A 20657-nucleotide genomic window follows, 5' to 3' on the forward strand; every position below is an offset into this window, starting at 1 on the left:
CTAAACCTACTATGCTATAACTCACAAAGGGCTGAATCTAGTGCCAATGGAGAAGCTAAAGCATAACAGAAAGAACACACACTGGTCTTGGAAGACAGGAGGGCTGAATCTGCATCATGGATCTGACATTTATAAGTTATACGGTCTTGGGGGAAAATCGGCCAACCTCCCAAAGCTTTACATTGTCATGAAGAAAGTTAGCTTTGTAAATCTTAACACACTATGCGAATATGAGCTTTTATTACTTTGATGAGGTCCCCCTCATTATGTTCGTCCATCTTTATGCACTGAAAAATAAATACACAGGGCTTTCCCTAGATTGTGACTAAAGTAAAGAGGGCAGAGGGTGGCGAAAGGACGTAAGAGGAAAGAACTAAAGATGATGATGTGGATTTTTTAAAAATGAAAGCAACCTTTGGAATGCCTAGAAATCAATAGCCAGGCTTTCATCTCAGAATCTCCTATTGGATCTCCTACAGAACCCTTCCATCAGTGAGCAAGAGTTAATCTTCTTGGGAATCTATCTTCCTTTACATAATGACAACAAGGATTTAAGTTATAAGCAAAGAAGGAATCTATTTCACAGAATGAAACATGCTATTTTAAAATTTTTTCAGAATAACTTGTTAAAGGTATAAAAATATGAACTAATTTCAAGTTAGAAATTTCATTTATTCAATTACTTCATAACTAGAATTTCAAACTAAGCAAGTAAAATTTTTTTAAAATAATGTAAAGTATTTACCTGAAATCAGCAGGGAGCGATTTGACCCCTACGCCAGCATCAATGGCTGTCTGGGCTCTTAGTTCCTCTGCTGTCAAAAGGCAGTGCAGGCGATAAAGTATGCTAGGGAGACAGACTGCTTTTCTCCATAATGATGCAGGAATTGGATGAATTGCACAGAGCTCAGGAACCAATATCTTTGAAAAGGAGGAAAAAGATTAATCGGCAATTTCTAATGACCTTCAAAATTAGTCATTTTGATAATAAAAAGATTATATCTAGTCATATCATACTGATGTAAAAGCAGTACCTGTTTATTTTGCAGACTTTCCCATTTGGCTTTCCTTTTTTCAGCACTACTTAGTGGGAGGGCTTTCCCCTTTTGATTTAAATGGCGAGGAGTCAATAGATTAAGTCTAAAATTAAGAGATAAGACTTCTTTTACTATACCAGATAGTAAAAACCAACACAAATTTTAGGTGACAAAAAATAAACATACACATCACTACCTCTAAAAATAAACTCATTAGTCTAAACTGGAGCTGGAAGGGACCTAAGAAACCACTGGTCCAACTGCCTCATTTTACACGGCAGTATTAGATGAGATTTAAGCCCTGTTCTTCTACAGCAAGCTCTCTCTGCTGCCTTCTCACATTTCAATTACTTCTTACCTTGAAGACGTATGGTCCACGTCCAGCAATGGCTGGTTTAGATTGGTCAGGTCAAGATTGTACTTGGTTTTATAATATTCTGCAAAAGTTTCATATTCAGGGGATGGGAATTTACTGAGCGGCGTAAGATCAGTATATACATCAGCAACATAAAATCGGTGAGGCTGATCAAAATTCCGATACCTAAACAAAAAAGATGGAGGTGGGGGGGTGAGGGGAAGAGGTTTAAGCCTGATTACCTTTAAGTTTAGATTATCACAACTAATAGAAAAGTAATTTAAATGAGGTAACAAGTCTGAAGATGAAAAATTAGATGACATTTAAGAAAATTATAAATTTCAGATAATATATCTTAGATGGTTCATTTCAAATAGACCCTAAAAAGATCTGCACCCAACTTTTAAAAAATTAAGGACCAAGGCAGCTAGTTGGTACAGTAGCTAGAGGAACTGAGTTCAAATCCAGCCTCAGACACTTATTAGCTGTGTGACTCTGGGCAAGTCACTTAACCACAATTGCCTCAAAAAAAAAATTATTTAAAGGCCCATATTATTTCTTCTACATTCCTGTTTTTTAAAACTTTGGCAATTCACACCTAAATCTCACTGTAAAGCCCCTTCAATTAACCCCACTCAAAGTTTACACTGCCTTAAAAGGTGAGCAATGATAATTAAAAAAAACCCCTAAATATCCTTATTTTGAGGTATGGGAATGGCGTGATTACAGAAAAGAGATACACGGCTCAAACACACGGACAGCCATATCCTGACTCTGCATTCACTTCACAAACACTAATTACCTATCATAGCTACGTAAACCTCAGGTGAAGCAATGCGATAGGTAACGGATGGTTCTACAAGAGAATGCTACAAATGAGGGCCTGGCTGAATGACGTCAGAGCAAGACTTCACGGCACTGTGGTGAGGTTTGGCCAGAGTGGAACAATATTATTTCAACACTTGGTGGGGACACAAAATGTGTGCTGTTCCGCAGCAAGAAAAATTCATTTCTTTAGCATTTAACTTTGTATCTCCCCTCATTATCCCCATGATAAATACTTGTGCTGTGGTAAAACATACATCTGTGCCTTTTAAATACTATTTCTACTTAGTTTCACCAAGGTAAACAGGGTAGAAAACTTCTAAAGCTGACAAAACTTCACGGTAAATACTTAAAGTATAGCCAAAAGTAAAAGTTGGTTTAGCTCAATTCTGGCTAATCTACAGGGCAGTGATAGTAATCACAAGGCATAATAAAACACTGTAATGGTTTCTGAGTCACAGAAAGATTAAAATATACTCAATATTTTTAGAATTCTAATTCTTTGAAAATTGTAAACTTGTTTGGTCTATCTAAGCTACATAATATTTGCTATTCCCTGAATGAGCCGTATAACAGTATTATCCTACATTTGCCACTCTCTCCTCAAGAAAAAAAAACCCACTCTATCATTGCAATTTACAGTTTTTAGTGGATTTTTCTTGGCAAAATTCTTAGGAACTATACTAAGAATTACTTCTTTTCCATAGTAGGGATCCGAGGTTGTAGGTGAATTGAGAGAGGGAAGCAAAAGAAAACAGGATCAGACAAAGAAGTTCTACAGAAAGTAAATATTTAAATTTATCTCTGCTTCCTATATTGAGACCCTTCTACTATGAAATAATTGTTTGTAAACATAATTAAATAGATTAGAGGGAAGAGGGTTCTTGGAAATAAGAATAATAATGTTTCTATATTCATTTTTCAAAACCAACATATAAACTTTTGCACTCACAAGTAGATTCATACAAATATACTGAAGCCATTTAAATGAGCAAAAATGGGCTATACCTACCTTGGAATGATAACTGCATCCTGGTAATCCTCTAGTTTGAAAATAAAAGGTGATTCTTTTGTATACTGAGTACTGGGAATGCCTGTACGAGCTTCAGATTTTTCAATATCATCCATGAATTTAAAGTCAATGTCCAAAGTGCTGGAGTCATTAACTTAGAGGAAGGATAAAAAAAATCTTTACTTTGTTAAAAATAAAAATGACAAAGACAAGAGATTTCCAATTCTGCCACAAATTACCAGATTTGTCTAAGTTATGAATAGAAAAATAAATTTTTACATCATAGATTTAAATTGCTTCAACACTTCAAGGACCCGTGATTTCACTGAGGCAGTCCACTTTTCACCAATGTACGCTGCCATTCCTCTATGGCTTGGAAGACAATTTCTAAAAGTGGCTACAGGTGAAAAATTCATCATCACCCTGTTACCCACCTAGTCACGGCCATCTTAGGCTGGTGCTCAGACCACAGAAATACTGTCCACCACTGGGCCCAAAGTTATCCCTTACAAATTAACCAACAAAAAAGAATTAGTGATTCTGTGGGACACTGGATAGGATATTTAAAGTTGGAATTTCTGCTCTATTTTAAGACTGAAGCCTTACCAACATTAAGAGGTAGAACACAGTAGGCTGAATCAGCTTCTGTGGGTTTGAATTCTAGTGCAGGTTTTTCAAGCCGAAGAATATGTGAGAATATGTACTGGTGAAGTCTTGTGATCAGCTCAAGCATTTGTAAGGACAAAGTGAAACCAGATTTCTTCAACTCAATAGATATAGTAACCTCTCCAGAACGTGTGTACACAGGAAAGTGAGGAATCTAAGCACCAACACAAAAAAGCCCCCAGCCAAAAGTTAATGATTGAATGGTGAATATAGAGTCACATCACCTCTAAACACACAGAAAATACAGATGTGAAATATTAAAACAAAAGGGAAATAGCACTTTTCAAACACTGAACTTAATTTTGGGTTAATAAAAGATTCCACATAAATCCCATCCTTTCTCTGGAGAAGAATAAAGGAGAAGGAAGTAGAAGGTAATGTAGAGGAGAGGCCATAGGAAATTGCTACCTGAGGTATAGGTTTGGCTGTCAGTATTCCAAAGCATCTTGTAGTATCTTCTGGAGGATAGAGCTTTCGTCTCCTAAAGTTAAGCTCGTCGGGTAAAGGAGTAGTTAATACCATCCCAATTACATATAAGTAACAGGGCTGATCAGGCTTAGGATAACTATTCCTCAAACATTCTGGAATCTATAGTTGGAGAGAAAAAAATCAGAATCACTAAAATAAGTCTCACGTCAAATAATCTCATTGATATCAAGTGACTTTTCTCAAATTAGTTAAAAGCTGTGAAGAAAAAAGCTTAAGAAACAAATACACAGCCCAAGATCTATAATAATCAATAAGCGTTTATTAAGCACCTACCATGTGTCAGGCACCGTACTAAGTGCTGAGATTACAAAAAGAGGGAAAAACCAGTTCCTGCCCACAACGAGCTTACTATTTAACTGAGAGACGCAGAAAGATGGTCTTACATTTGTTAATGTGATGCTGAAACTTTTTTTTAACCACATAAAATTCATGAATATAGTCCTTCAAAGAACAAAATACAATAAATTCTTTGTTATTGAAAAGTCAAGAAACTAAGTATTCAGAAAATTTGATAATTGGTTTAGATTGGTTTACCTCAGTGGCCATACAAGAAAGAACTCACCACTATGACAAGTGGCCCTCTAGTCTCTGTGGAAGATCTATGAAGAGGAAGAACCTACCAACTCTCCAGAAAGGCCATTCTACTTTTGAAGAGCTCTAATTGTTATAGATTTTTTTGCGGCCTCAAGCCTAAATTTGCTCCTTTACAATTTTCATCTATTGCTCCTGGTTCTGCCCTCTGGGGCTAAACAGAACAAATCTAAGTCTCTTCAACATGACAGTTCTTCAGATACTTGAAGGCAGCTACCGAGTCTCCCCTGAGTCCTCTCTTCTCCGGATCTAAGGAATCCTTCTATGACATTTCGATGCCCTCCACTATCTTGGCTGCTCTCCTCTGACACTTTCGAGCATAACAATGTCCTTCCTAAACTTGGTGCCGAGAACTGAACACAATATTCCAGATGAGAACTGAGGAGGGCAAAGTACAAAGGCACTATCAACAGAGTGCAAACAGACCAAAGTATCAAGCCGAATGGTACTGAATTTTGAAGGTGAAAATATGTACAGCAAAAGCAAAACAAAACAAAATCTTGGAGAGTAGGATGCAAATAGGTAAAGTCTCTAAAAACTAAAGATTTGGAAATTTTAACAAAAATCCTAGGAAGTTCTTTAGACCAGTGTTGCTATATCTAGAAATCAGACCCCTGCTCCCAAAGACCACAAAGCAATCTCAAAAGAATTCCACAGACCAGACCAAGCACAGTTCATAACTGCAACTCAACCCCTGAAACTCTGATCTAGAGCTAGAAGGTAAATTAAACTCCCTAATTTTACAGTTGAGGAAACCACGGGTCAGGAAGGTTAAGAAACAGACCAAGGTCACATCAGGTAATAAGCACCAAAGGCTGAATCTACAGCCAGGTCCTCTGACTCAAAAGCTACCGCGCCTTGCCCTATCCCATGGATTACTGGGTATCAGATCAGCGCTGCTCTGATTCGTCTTTCCCATTTCGGCTCCTCTCCATCAAACCCTCTCCTTACATTCCAAAAGTCTATTATTTTCCCTTGCCCAGTCCATTAACATCACACATCTGTTTACCACAGCTAAGTAGAAATGGGTGAAAGATGTTATTGTCACTCCAAAAATCACACCAAAGGTCGAGGAATCTTGAAGATGACTCCAAGAGTCCCCCCCCGCCCCGACATGGCTGACTAGATAAAACTGTTTGAAAACTGAAGTTGTAAAGTAGGAAGAAACTGGGATGTGGGCACTAAAAGAATGATATAAACACAGGCTAATTCAAGTTCTCCGAGGTTCTAATAAAGATACCCAGGGGGAGGCGGGGTAGAAAATGAAACCAGGTATTGAAAGAAAGTTACATAGTGAAAACCTATGTGCACACATTTATTTAACATGTGATTTTTTTTTTCAATCAAGATGGCACCCAGTTCTTGCACTACCTCTCTAACTACACTCCCTTTTCACCTAGAATGCTGTTACTGGAGTCACTACTGTCATCAAGCAATTGTTTAATGCATATCTATTAAGCATGAGAGCAGTTTCAACATCTCCTACGCCAGGGGTGGGTAACCTGGGGCCTCAAGGCCACACGTGGCCTTCTAGGTCCTGGGGTGCAGCCTTTCGACTGAGTCCAAGTTTAACAGAACAAATCCTTTTGTTAAGGGGATCTGTTCTATGAAGTTTGGATTCAGTCAAAGGACTGCACTTGAGGACCTAGAGGGCCACATGCGGCCTCAAGGCCGCAGGTTCCCCACCTCTGTCCTACATCTATCAGTCCCCAAACTATGTATCACCATTTTCAGGATCCAAGAGACAATTTCGGAAAATCTATGACTGCTGTGTTAGTTGTACAGCTTATCTTAACGTATGGTCGTCTGAAATGCCTCAGCAGATACATCTGACATTACTGATACTGTCAAAGCCCTATTTACCTAGTACTCAAACAAAGACAGACCTAGCACAAAGCCTCCCGCTTGCCCTGGACGAGCAGACTGCATGTAAGTTAGACTCAAAACCAAAGAATTTTTTCGTGCCCAATAAATCATTCAAGTACCAGTTTACTGAACACTTAATCTGTACCCAAGAGTACAGCAGTATAGGAAAAGGAAGGCTGACTCTGGAATCAAAGGACTTGCCAAGGTTCAAATCCTGCCTCTGATATTATCTGTGTGTGACCTTGTGCAAATCACTTAGCCTCCACGGGCTTCAGCTCCCTAACCTGTAAAAGGAAGAGTTTGGATTAGAGGACCTCTGAGGTTCCTTTTAGCTCTAGATCTGCGATCCTATGTACCCAGTCTTTGTGAAAGACATAGAAGCACAAAATATAATCATCGCACTCAAGGAATCTGCACTCTAGTTGAAGAGACACAGCAGGAATAAAAGAGTGTATCAGCTGCTAAAGTGTATGGTATAGAATGCACTGAACATACAGAAGTTCAGGAGAGGGAGTACAGTCAACAAAACAATCTGACAAGCATTTGTGAAGCACTGGCTTATGTGTCAGGTACTGTTCTAAACACCAAAAAAAAAAGGGGAGGGGGGGAGAGTTTAAAAAAAAGTCCATACTCTCAAGGAGCTCAGGCTAATGGGAGAGACAAAATGCAAACAACTATGCATGGACAAGACATACGTAAGATAAACTGGAAGAGCAACAGAGGGAATGTACTAGCATTAAAGGGGACCAGGAGGGGCTTGTTGCAGAAAGTGGGAGTTTAGCTGGGACATGAAGGAAGCAGGGGAAGTCAGGAGGCAGAGATTAAGGAAGAGAGAATTCCAGGCATGGGAGATAGGAAGTAAAAATGCCTAGATAGGGTGATATAACTGTCTTGTTCTAGGAACAGCAAGGAGGCCAAGGTTACTGGATGGTAGAGTACATGGGGGAAAGTAAAGTATGAGATGACTGGAAAGTAGGAGAAGGCCAGGTTATGAATAGCTTTGAATGCCAAGAAGATTTTATATCTGATTCTGGATGTAAAAGGGAACATTGGAGTTTACTGAATGAGGGGAGAGGGAGAGAGACGGGAGGAAAGAACTGCCCTTTAGGAAGACCATTTTGACAATTAAATGGAGGATGGCCTAGGGTGCGGAGAGAATTGAGGCAGGGAGGTCAACCAGCAGACACTCCTCCCCAAACCCCCCCTCTTCCTTACCTAACTGGCTCCTCCCAAAATCACCCAGAACCTTAGGAAGGCCTAAGCCAACTCTTTCTTCATTCCTCTCCAGGCTGCACCATTGACTCATCTCTACAGGGCTTCCTCTACCAACCGCCTTCTTCTTTCACCTTCTTTTTATGTACTGTCTTCCCTCATTAGAAGGTAAGCTCCTTGAGTCCAAGGGCTGGTGGTTGTCTTTCTGTTTATATTTGTGTTCTCAGCACTTGGCACAGTGTCTGGCACATACTAAGTGCTTAACAAATGCTTATTGACTTAATTTGACTTGACTTCCTGGCTTCACTGCTCCTTTGAATGGTCTAGGACCTCACTGAAGATGCCCAGGTTGTGGCCCCTGCCTGGAATGCATTCTTTTCTAATTATCTCTTGTCATCCTCAGATTTCTTCATGGCTCAATTCAAATCCTACTTTCTGTAAAAATCTTTCCAGGTCCCTGCTGGTTGCCAATGCTTTTCCCATTCTCAAATTACCTCGTATTGACTTATCTGTTTCTGTAGATGAAAATAAAAACTTCCCAAGAAAATATAAACTCCTTGAGGACAGGGACAAATTTGGTCACTTTTACACGCCTATTTCCAGTGTCCAGCAATAGTAGTGAGTGATTAATACATGTTTGTTGAACTGAACTGCTATATTATTGGGCTTGGTACGTTATCATACACAAACAGAAACAACTGTAGGACCTGACCCTCTACAGGGAGTATCTCTTCCATTTGGAAGGCACAGCTGGGTTGTGCAGTGGATAGAGCACCCAGCCTGGAGTCAGAAAGACTCTTCGTTCCGAGTTCAAACCCGGCCTCAGACACTTACTAGCTCTGTGACCCTGTGCAAGTCACTTAACCCTGTTTGTTTGTTTCCTCATCTGTAAAATGAGTCGGAGAAGGAAACGGCAAACCACTCCAGTATCTTTGCCAAGAGAACCCCAATGAGGTCACAAAAAGTTGGGCACAACTGAAAAACAACTTCCCTTTGGATCCTAGCAGGCCCAACCTTCTATCACCACTGGTCATCTACTAATAAATTCTATGAATCATGCGATACCAATTTCAGAAATATCTGGGCTGGGTTGATCCTCTGTGTGACTGAGGTAAGAACATGGATGAGAACAACTTACTTAGGACGAGCAGTTACGGACAAGTTACAATCTTTAACTCTTATAGGCACTGCTCACACTCATGTTCTCACACTGAAGTAACAGGTGTAGCTGGACACTGTAAAAGAATCCTTCCCTCACACTCTGTAGTCCAGGGGCACTGGCCCTCTTACCGCTCCTCAAACAAAATACTCCATCTGCCCCTTCTACGCACGTTCTCTCGCTCTCTCCCTCCTCATCTCTACCTCCTGGATTCCTTCAAATCCCTCTATTGATTATCTCCAAATTAACCTGTATATAATTTGTTTGTACACAGTTGTTTGCATGCTGTCGCCCTCATTAGACTCTGAGCTTCTTGGGGGCAAGAGTTTTGTTTTTTGGGTTCTTTTTATCTCTAGCATTTAGCACTGTGCCTGGTATGTAGTAAGTGCTTAATAAAAGTTTATTGTGTGACTGACTTTATATACATTATGTTATCTTATATGATCCTCACAATAATAAATATTATTATTTCATTTTATAGATGAGTAGGCAGGAAATCTAGATGAAACAATGACATGAACAGAGGAACAGAAATAGGAAGAAATATTGCTTGTCTCAGGGACAGAGAGGAGGCTAGCCTTGCTGAAGCAGAAGGTGGGTGTTGGGCAACAGTGGAACGCGATCAAGGGGAAGGTGTGAACCTTAACTCTGCCCCTTACACGGGTATATGGCCTCTCCGAAGCTATTTACAAACCCTAAAGGCATTCCACAAATGGAAGTTATTATCACATGAACATGAACTACCATCAGAAGAGGCTCAAACTACTCAAAGTGAAACCAAGGCATTTAGATTTGACACTGTAGGAAATAAGGCCCCAAAAGATATCATGTCTTTATCCAGTTATAATCAATACTAACTGCTTTGGGGTAACACTGCCTTCGTTTTGTGGAGCCTGGTCGACCTGGAACGCTGGTTTCTTCTTCATCATGCAAATCAAGCTCTTCCTCATATTTAACAGTCTCTTTTCCAACTGGCATCAAATGATCGTCTAGTTCACCTGTTCATTAACAAAAAAGAGAAAAGAAAATTAGCATAAATAACCTGAACCTCACTTCTCTAATAGTTAAAACTGTACTCCGTAAGCATATCTTGTACTTTTACTGAGTACATTTGCTAGTGAGACTCCAGAAGCACTTAGCATGAATTCACTATTGTCCACTACATTTCTGAACAAAGGATCATAGATTCAGAACTGGAAGGGACCTTAGATGCCAATGCAGCAAACTCCTTATTTTACAGAAAAGGAAACTGAGGCACAGAAAGATCAAGTGACTCGCCCACAATCAAAGAGCTAACAAATGTCCGAGGTGGGATTTGAACAAGAAATACCAACTTATTCCCGTAAAAATTGCAAATGCAAACATTAAATTCTGCTTTTCGTTCTATAAGAATGGACTAAGATGGAATTATCTAAGTGGGTGGCTGTCACCACAAATTTTCCACAGCTATCTGAAGGAGAAACGTCATCTGGCTGGGTCACGGCAAGGACAATAAGTGAGATATCTGCAATCCGTTTGTAATTACGCTATTTGTAAAATGATGCAAGTCCATGACGGGTATTTTTCCACACAAAATAGTCAGACTATCCCTATATTATTTTAAGTTGTCTGTTAAGGATATTGTTAAGATTTTGTTTCACTGAAGTACACCATCAAAGTAATAAATCTCTACAAATTTGGGTCCCTATAAATTTTCAATATTTCCATTCAAAAGTTTTATTCATGCACTTTCTGTGTTGATGCTACCTTTCAAATATCCTTACCAATTTTGTGCAATTTTTCACAGCAAATGAGAGCTACAACTCTTTCAGCCAGTCTTGCACAACTCATTGGTGGACCCTGAAAATAATGAGACCTTTAATTTGTATGTGAACATCACTAAGTTTTCAACTCTACTAATTTAAAAATAGGCAATACATGTTTTACCTCAAAACATTTTTTAAAGTTCCATTTATCTGATATTATAAAATTCTGTATTTTAAGAAATACTGGAAGCTCTCCATTTAAGAGAAGATGCATTTTTATAAATTCTTATGGAAGAACAAAAGGGCATTATCATTATTACAGTTTTAAATTATGATTCAATTAATTTTAATAAAATTAAAATAGCTTTTATACACAGCGAGAATAAAATCTTCATTCCAACCAAAAACTGTTAAGTATAACAGAATCACTTATGTAGCCGTAGGCCTATTTTAATATATGTAACTATAATACAAATGATTAGTGATGTTACCTAATTTTTAATGTGGAATAGGGAATAGCCTTTTTCTCTGTTACTTTAGACAGCAGGTTTAGGTAGGAGCAATAGGTGAAAGCTAGGCAGGTTTATTTTAAATTTATATTTGATTTTATATCATAAATTTAACCAAAGACAAACATGAACATTTCAGGATATAAAGAATAGGATCTTATATGAATCGTGAACTTCTGTTATAGAGATCATGAGAAAATACATTAAACAACATAATAGTGACAAAACTGCCCACTTTGCATCCTTCTATGTGATTTGTATGTGCTACGCTATACTACTTCTTTTTCCACATCTCTATCTCTACCTCCTGCTGTGGCCTTGCCCCAATAGATGCCTGCCCTTAAAACAAATTAGTATAACTGAGCAAAGAAGAATTAAACTGGCCAATTCCGAAAATGTGACCTCATTCAGCACCTCTAGTTCATCATCATTCTGCCAAGAACTGAAGAGCATTCATCACTCATCTTCTGAAGTCACGATTGATCACTACGTTTTTAAAAAAAAGTTAGAGTCCTTCAACAGTTAAGTGTGGTGTTTGGGAAACACAGAATATTCAAGCAGAAGGTGGACGTACTTGTCAGGAATACTGCAGAAGGGACCCTCCGAAATGGTTAGGAAGTCAGACTAAACGACCTGCAGGGTCCTTTCCAACTGTGAAATTGTACAAATGATACAGAAATAATTCTTATGTATTTCTCCTCTTCTTCCACAAGGACATATCTGTCTGACTTTTGTGTGTGTGCTGTCCTAATTTTTACTTACCTCCCACATTAGTAGATCTTAAAAGTACAAGATTTAATCACAGAATAAAATAATTGGAAGGAGGAGGGGAGAAAAAAGAAAAAACTGAAATATGACTTGGATGGCTTCCTCTATAGTAGAAGTTGCAACAAAAAGAAATACTGCTCTCCAGGTTCTGCGCGCAAAAGCATGTCTAACTCTTCCATACTTACCACAATGGCAGCACGGAGAGGTGAGTTAATTGGCAGATAGAGAGTTGAATAAAATGTACCATCTGGCAATTCTCGGGTTTTACATTTAGGAGCTAGATGAGTAAACGGATCACTTGGTAATCTTGCACAGTATCTGTGAAGAAAAAGAAGTTCTAAAGTTGGGAAACAGGAGGGTAGAACAATAATGGTGTTTACTTTCATTACCTTTAATACAAACTTGGCTTGCAACTCTAAGAAGTACTAAAAGGAATGTGATTTTTAATTCCTGCATACAGGATTACACCAGCGTTTTATTTTAATATAATGATTCTGCTATGTGCTTGGATAGAACACAATACACTACAAAAGCCAGGTATGTATATTGAAACCTTTTTCTAGCCAAAATGAAAAAACTACTCACTCGCACTAAAATAAATTAGCGCCATCTCAAAAATACAAATTGACATAACGATCTGGTGTCACTGCTTTGAAAAAATGTGATTTCACCTGATATTTATACACTTTAAAAAGAAATTACTATAGATCAAGACCAATAAAATATAATCAAGCAGAAACACGTATCCATTAATCCATTTATACATTAGATCATCTTTTTTTAAACCTCCTGACTAGAATCTGCGGCAGTGCATCACTCATGTGGAATAGGATACTTAGGTATGATTTCAGGAGAATGCAAATCCTGTAATAGGGATAGGTTTTTAGTCTTGAAATAGACACAAATGATTTAGCACCATACCTATTGATGTGTCCAATGGCTGTATTAATTGTGACTCTTGGACTTCCGTCATCTGGCCTCAAAACGTATGGTGGGAAGATGTCATCGTCATCCACAATAGGTTCAGTTTCAGTCTCACCAGTATCCACCGACTTTGAACATTTGTTCCTTAAGATCTGTATGTTTCAAATGAAGAACTTCTGATGAGAATAAGTGCTCTTTTGGTCAGTTCTCTCTGCCTTTACACATGCTAATCTTTTCTTTATCCGTGACCCTTTCTCACTTCCAAACCCTAAACTTACACCTCCACGAAGGCCTCCCCAATGACACCCATGCCACATTCCCTCAACATACAAGTGTAAAGTCTCCACTACATCTGTATTTGTATTCCTCTGTAAATGCTCACATCTCTTTTAATAAATGCAATTGTTGAACTTTTCCCATTATGTTACAGGTTTATCAAAGACAGTCTCCTAGGAGGCCTGGGTTTAAGCCCTGGTTCTGTCACTTATCAGCTGTGTAATCTTAGGCAAATCATTTGATCTGAAGCCGTTCCCTCATCTGTAACATAAGGATGAGAGCGGCTGCACTACCTACAAAACCACGAGGAGCTGGGAGGGATCTTAGAGATCTAGTCTGGAGGCTCTTAAACTGAGTCCATGAACTTGTTTTGGATTTTTTTAATATCTTGATAACTATATTTCAATATAGTGTTTCCTTTAAAATCTTAAGCATTTTATCTTACATATTTAAAAACATTATCCTGGGAAGGGAAACACAGACTTTACCAGATTGCCAAATGGGTCCATGACACAAAAAAGATTACTCCAATCCCCTCATTTAACAAATAAGAAAACCTATTCAGAAATGGGGGAGAAGTAGGATTTAAAGCCAGCTTTGGTGCTCCTTCCACCAAACCGTTTTCCTTCCCTTGTTGAGGATCAAAATAAGACAAGGTCCGTAAAGAGGTACGTAAACATTAAATTGCTTGACATAAACGTCAGTTACTATTATTCAATTTATCACATATTCCTACACTAATCCAACCCACACCCAGTAAACCCTTCAAGACAACTCAAAGTTTTATCTTCCCCCGGAAGCCATTCTCAGTCAAAACACCATTTCAATTCAATCATCCACTTATTCTCACTGGTCTCAGAACTTCCAATTTATACTACTATTGTGCCATCCCTGTGATGCCATTTCAAGGAACTTGAGATCCATCTTGATGTGTGAGACTTAGCTCTTCATTCGATGAAAAAGTTTCTGTTTCCTCTATTCCTTGTTTACGTTCTGTAAGTGTTGACTACAATGCTCGACACATTATGTTCAGTAGAAGTTTATCACTATACACTGAGCTCTCTAGAAATGCTGCTGATGACGACTGCATTATTTATGAAAACCCACCTTTTCAATAGCTTTGTAGGTTTTAAGATCTTCTTCAAAACTCTTTATTTTGTCTGAATCAGCTAACATGATATAGTTAGAGATGGGTGCCCTTGCTCTTCCCTTGGACTGTACATAAGATCGGTATTCCATAGGCAAATCAAAACGAACCACCAAGTTGCATTTCGGTATATCAACACCTTCCTCTACGATACTGGTTGCAATCAGTAGGTTGGTCTCATGTGCCCTAAATTTCCTAAGTACCTGTAACCAGAAAAAAAGTCCCAAGACAGAAATAGTTCTTAAACTGCACAACCATCATTATAATAGAGGTCAAAACAACGTGCAAGAGGAGGTAGTTAAAGCAATTAAACCTAAAAAAGGTGAGCAAATTGATGCCACGACTTCCACACACGTGATGTACTGAGTATTCAGACAACAGGCTAAAATGATAACAGCACGGTAAAGGAAAAAAAAGCAATCTAAATACACAAAGTACCTTCCAAATGAATACCTTAATGTGTTCATAAAATCCAAGCATGTAGTTGGGCTGCTGTAACAAGAGTCTATCCCATTAAGTGACTAAATACACTATAAAACTCTTAAAGTATTGCTAATATAACAACTGCATAATTCCTTTTACACATGGCTTTTCAAATAAATTGAGCTCAATATTCCAAACGTGTCCAGTCATTTGCAATTATACGATGCAAGCACTGGCTTATTTTATTTTTGGAGGCTCATCGGCAATCACAGAAAGGAGTGCTCTAAGCAGAAACATTCATTCCATTTTTGTATAAAATTTTCTAATATACCAGGTTCAACGGTGCCATTTTTTTCTCACTACTGGAAAAGTTAAACATTGAGTGGAGTCTCAAAAAGGTGAAATGATAAGACTGGTTCTGAATAGTGTTATAAAAGTTTCTTCTGGAAAAATGATTCAAGAGCTACACCACTCTAGTTCTTTAATTGAAAACAAACTTATAAACCTGAAAGTGTTTTATTGTTTTTTTCAGTAAGAGTATTTTACCTCTAGTTTAAGCTTCTTTACAAGGATATACCTGAAACTTGGGCATTAAAGATGGTAGTAAGAATCAAGTCTGCAAAAATTTTGTAAATGTAAAGTCTCTTTAAAAAAGCACTCAGAGAGGCGTTAAATGTCTTTTCAGTTAATCAAAATATAAATTCAACTTTGTATAACTTGCTACAAGTCTAAGTGTAGTTTATTATTCTAAACAAGAACTAAGAAGTTCATTTTTTTCTTTGAAATTGTAGTTGAAATCATCTTCAACCCTCTGAAGAAAAATGAAATTACTGATGATAGGTCAATTAAAACTAGACGCTAACTTTTTGGACAATTTTTCAACTTCAGAGTGTGATTTGATATGGAGCTATTAAATGAAAAAGATGTCTTTTGTGTAAATAAGCTATATTTCAAACAAATGTTAAAGAGCTAAATAAAATTTCTAAAGACAGAGCTTGTCTGTGTAAAATCTTAATTACTGAAAAATGATTTTTTATTTGAATTACCTCTTCCTGTTTTCTGAATTCCACTTCCATCTGTTTGTTACGAGGCTGATTCTTACCAATGCCATGTCCAGTGATAAAATTGCTGCTAATGTAAGCCAGCTCTGGATCTTGCTTACCAGCTTCCTTTATCAATCTAAGAAAATTATATATTAATTAGAAAGTTAAACATACGTGAGGGTTTTTTAAGAAAACCTTCTGCTTGTAAGGTCCACATGAAAAATAGAAATTAGCATCAATCCCCAGTCCCTCCCAGCATACATATACATTAGATGGCCTTGGTATTCTGTACCTTCTCTTCCTAACTGTTTTGTTTGTTAAATAGAGGTTTATAAAGTTATCAGTTAATTTCTCCATGAAATGTTGGAAAATAATTGTCTAACTCCATGCTGGACAGAGTTTTACACAGTGCAGAAAACGCCATTTACACAGCAGGAGGCTGCCATACTAACCCTAAAGAGTTTTTATTCATTCAATAAAACTTTTAAAAATTTTTTTCAAATATTAATTTTTACTTTTCAATATTCACTTTTATAAGGTTTTGAGTTCTAAATTCTGTCCCTCTCCTTCCCATCTCCCCTCCCCAAGATGGCATGCAATCTAATGTAGGCTACACATGCAGAATCATAGTAAACCTATTTCCATATTAGTCTCCACAAAAATGTATTAAGTGGTTATTATGTGCTGTGCCAGATGCTAAGGGAAAGCACGTAGCGCCTGCTCTCAAAGGGCTTACGTTCTATGGGGAAACAACATGTATACAAACACAAAGTGATTTCAACAAGAAATGAGAGCTCTTAAGACCAGGAAGAGATCAGGAAAGGCTCCTACAAGTGGTGGCTCTGAGATGTTCTTTGAAAGAAGCTACAAGGATTTCACATGGCAACAACAGGGAGAGTAATGCAGATATGGGGAATGGCAACTTAAAAGCAAGAGCCGGCATGTTAGCCAGGAGGCCAGCAAGAGTATAACAAAGTGTGGAAGGTGAAAGTTATACGAAATGACTAAAGGAGTAGGTGTGAACTGAATGATGGACATCTTTAAATAGGAGATTGACAAGTTTTCATATTATCTTAAGAGACAATATGGAACCACTGAAAATATCTGGGCAGGAGGGCAACATTTTAACAAGAATTATAACGCCTAGAGGCTCCACTGTTCAGGTTGTAAGGAGTTACAAGAAAAGCATTAACAACATGTAGTCTAGTAAACTGCTTTCTCTAAGGTTTCCTACAGCCATTAGAATTCTTGAAAATAATGTGGATAATTTATTTCCTTTAACTCGGGCATTTTACTTAAAATAAAGTCAATTCACTCATTCTACAACTTAATATATGGTACTAGTTATTTCAAAATTTTCAATTTTTCTATTATATCTGAAAAACAAAAACATCTATCATTCAAGCATATGGATACTGTCTTCCTGGTTTCCATCAGTACTATTCAGAACAGTGATTTTCAAAGTGTAGTTTTTGAACCAGACAATAATGAAATGTTTTAAAATCATTTTATACTGCAAACTGAATCAAAATGAAAAAGTAGAAAGGAATATTTTTATTAATTATCTCCATAACACTGTCTAAATATCCAGAAAAAAAACTTGGAAACAATTGTCAACTCAGCCATTAATTAGCCATGTAACCTAAATAAGTCACTCAGCTCTGAGCTTGGTTCTCCCTCACCTATAAAATGGAGTTTAAGCTACATGATACCAAATGAATTCTCTAATTCAAGCATACTTTGTTCTTGTGGTGGTCACAGCAAATGAACTCAAGTGGGATAAATGGTTCAAAGTGTGCTGTCTCTGTGACAGCCCAGGGACACATGGTCAGTAAGTGTTGGAGGCCAGATTTGAACTCAGGAAGAGGAGTCTTCCTGACTCCAGGCCTGGCACTCTATCCACTGAGCTACCTAGGGTGCCCAAATATCCTGCCAACTAACAGCTAAAGAAAGTTAAACACATTACTTTTTTATTAGTACATCTACCAAATGCAATATATATTTTTGACATACATAACTTAACTTTTAAACATTCAGCTATAGATATCTAATCCATCTAGTTGAAAGTAACAGTCTTTGATTAAATTAGAAGCAGCCTACAAACCACAAGTCTGTGGCAGAGAGCTCCTGGAAGCTTCCACAGTGACTAAGATTTGGATCCCAGAATCACCAGCCATATAAACCAATCATCTACTATAAGAGATACATCATTTTGGATTGGCGTATACTGTACTTCTTGTACTCAATTCAGATTGCCCAAAATGTACTTCCCCCCTTCTCAGCTGGTTTTTAGTAAATAAAAATGAGATTTTATACCATATCTGTAATCCTTCCATTTGCTCTCAAAGGTTTTTCTGTGTATTACTTTAAAATGCAAAACCCTTCCTTTTACTACTACAGAAAAACTATTAACCCTAGAGCTTTACCTGTTTAAGACAACTGCTGTGTATCTTCTCTCCACAAAAATAATCCCACATAAAATATTGGTAAACGGAGAGGGAAAGTTTGTCTCTGGTTTCTCTTTTTCTTCGATTTCTTCATCCTCATCTTCATCTTCAGAATCACTCCAAGACACGTAATTATCTTGATTCCTATTATTATACCATTCAACGCTCTCAAACTGCTGCCGCTCGTATGGTTTGTATTTGCGTAAAATTTCAAGCAGTTTTATTACTTTCGGGGTTACAAATTTCAGGTCAAGTGAGGCAGGTGAGAAGTGCTCTTCACAGAGTGCATGGATTTTCCTTAGGAAAGTGTCTGTAAACAATAAAAATTTCCTGTGCAGCTCCTCTTGTTCGTGTTTGATATACTTCTGAAGTTCTCTTACCATCATTCCAGCTACCTTGTCTGTACACCAGGGGCCCAGCACCACCAACACCGCTCGGCAGTCTGAAAGAATCTATCCAAATATACACACTTTTTTTAGATCATGAAAAAAGAAAGAAGTCAAACAATAATGGCCTGACGATTCACAACGTGAAGCTTCACTTCTCAAACTACGCACGTAAATTTATCTCACAACACAAAGATTAATCGCTTAAGGATTAAACCCCCCGTCCGCATCTAGTATTTCGTGATTCTGCTACAGCCCACAGAGGAGTCTATTACATATCACCTGACTTTAGGCTGTAAAATTGCAAAACATAAAAAATAAAAAATCCATAATGTTTTTAAGTTCATGCAGTAAGAATTACAATCCCATTAGCTCATTTCTAAGTAAGTAATACAAGTAATGAGGGTCCATTGAGTTTCAGAAGCAAAGGGACACCATCCCCCCTAAATTTTAGCACACTATGCAAAGACTATAATGCAAATCTAATTATTCCTGTAACTGACGATGATGATAAGAAAATAGTCAGTAACTCCCACCTGCAACACGCTTTAAAGTTTGCTGGACATTTTGCTCAGAACTGTGTGTTCGGTTTTACAATGACATTCCTATTGGACATAAGGCTCACAGAGGTTATTAGGTTATCCCTCTAAGAGAAGGGACAAGATGGGATCAGACCCTATTATAAAGTGACTGGATGAATTCCTAAGGGAGTTCCAAAGAGCAATGAATATTTCCCTTTCCTCCAAAAAGAAGTACTATTTTGGAGGAGAGAATAGGAAAAAGCTTCCCACTAGTCACACAGTTCCCAAAGAAGCACAGGTTTGTAAACTTTGGAGTTTAATCTAGGACCTTAAACTCCCTTGCTCTTACCTGGCCCTGCCATCTCCCATATTTGGTATGTTTGGAGCAGGGGTCTAACTAGTCTTTAAGAAAAACAACACTGAAGGAAAATTTTAGATTAAATCTATCCACAGGGAGGGTCCTTTACTACAAGTGGTTTCAGTAAGATAAGTCCAGGGCATTTCTACCCAAGATCTATAGAACAGTAACACTTGCACGTGTTTTGAATTTTCTGAATTAGAACAGGGGTTCTGAACCCAGAGTCTATGGACCTCACCTCCTCTAAGGCTTCAGAGATATAGATCAGGGAATCAATAAACTCAAGTGGGAAAACAATTACAACTTTATTTTCACTAGCCTTAAATGAAATTTAGCATTTTCTTCAATTATTCATTTTAAAAGCAAAAAATATAAATTATTCTGAGAAGAGGTCCACAGTTTCACTTGACTACCAAGAGTCCACAACACACACACACACACACACACACACACACACACACACACAGAGAGAGAAAGAGAGAGAAAGAGAGAGAGAGAGAGAGAGAGAGAGAGAGAGAGAGACACAAATTGTTAAAAACTCCTGGACTAGAGGAATAATTTTTTAAATGAATAGGAAGTATTTGTGGGGATTGACATAAAGACTAATCTTGATTAGAAAGTATAAATGCAGATTTCAATCATATTTGCCAGTTAAACCCAACTTTATCTCAGTTATCACCCGACTTTAGGAACTAAATTCTACAAGTTGGTTTCTTGGGGATTTTTTTGTGGGTTGGCCTTTTTACTTTTTAAAAAATACACTTAAGCACAAGGCTCAATGACCTGTATTTGAATCCTGCTACTATGTCACTTAGGCAAATCACTCTCTTTGGGCCTCAGTTTCCCTACATGTAAAACAAGTTAGTAGGATTCTATGAACTCTAAGGTCCCTTTCAAT

At 37.8% G+C, this 20657-nt stretch overlaps 1 protein-coding gene across 1 annotated transcript in view; it reads right to left on the reverse strand.

The window, feature by feature from the left end:
* The window catches only part of DICER1 (dicer 1, ribonuclease III), a 95066-nt gene that overhangs the window by 34513 nt on the left and 39896 nt on the right, over nucleotides 1-20657 (reverse strand). Inside the window, exons 8-20 of the mRNA XM_036752249.1 lie at nucleotides 18474-18946; nucleotides 16051-16183; nucleotides 14542-14784; nucleotides 13156-13310; nucleotides 12420-12552; nucleotides 10976-11051; nucleotides 10071-10210; nucleotides 4304-4483; nucleotides 3836-4049; nucleotides 3230-3383; nucleotides 1396-1578; nucleotides 1035-1140; nucleotides 746-921 (exon numbers count right to left, since the gene is read on the reverse strand). Coding sequence (XP_036608144.1) covers nucleotides 746-921; nucleotides 1035-1140; nucleotides 1396-1578; nucleotides 3230-3383; nucleotides 3836-4049; nucleotides 4304-4483; nucleotides 10071-10210; nucleotides 10976-11051; nucleotides 12420-12552; nucleotides 13156-13310; nucleotides 14542-14784; nucleotides 16051-16183; nucleotides 18474-18946 — 2366 coding nt within the window. The remainder of the gene's footprint in view (nucleotides 1-745; nucleotides 922-1034; nucleotides 1141-1395; nucleotides 1579-3229; nucleotides 3384-3835; nucleotides 4050-4303; nucleotides 4484-10070; nucleotides 10211-10975; nucleotides 11052-12419; nucleotides 12553-13155; nucleotides 13311-14541; nucleotides 14785-16050; nucleotides 16184-18473; nucleotides 18947-20657) is intronic.

Source organism: Trichosurus vulpecula, chromosome 3 (assembly GCF_011100635.1).
Source record: "Trichosurus vulpecula isolate mTriVul1 chromosome 3, mTriVul1.pri, whole genome shotgun sequence".
NCBI classification, from domain to species: domain Eukaryota; kingdom Metazoa; phylum Chordata; class Mammalia; order Diprotodontia; family Phalangeridae; genus Trichosurus; species Trichosurus vulpecula.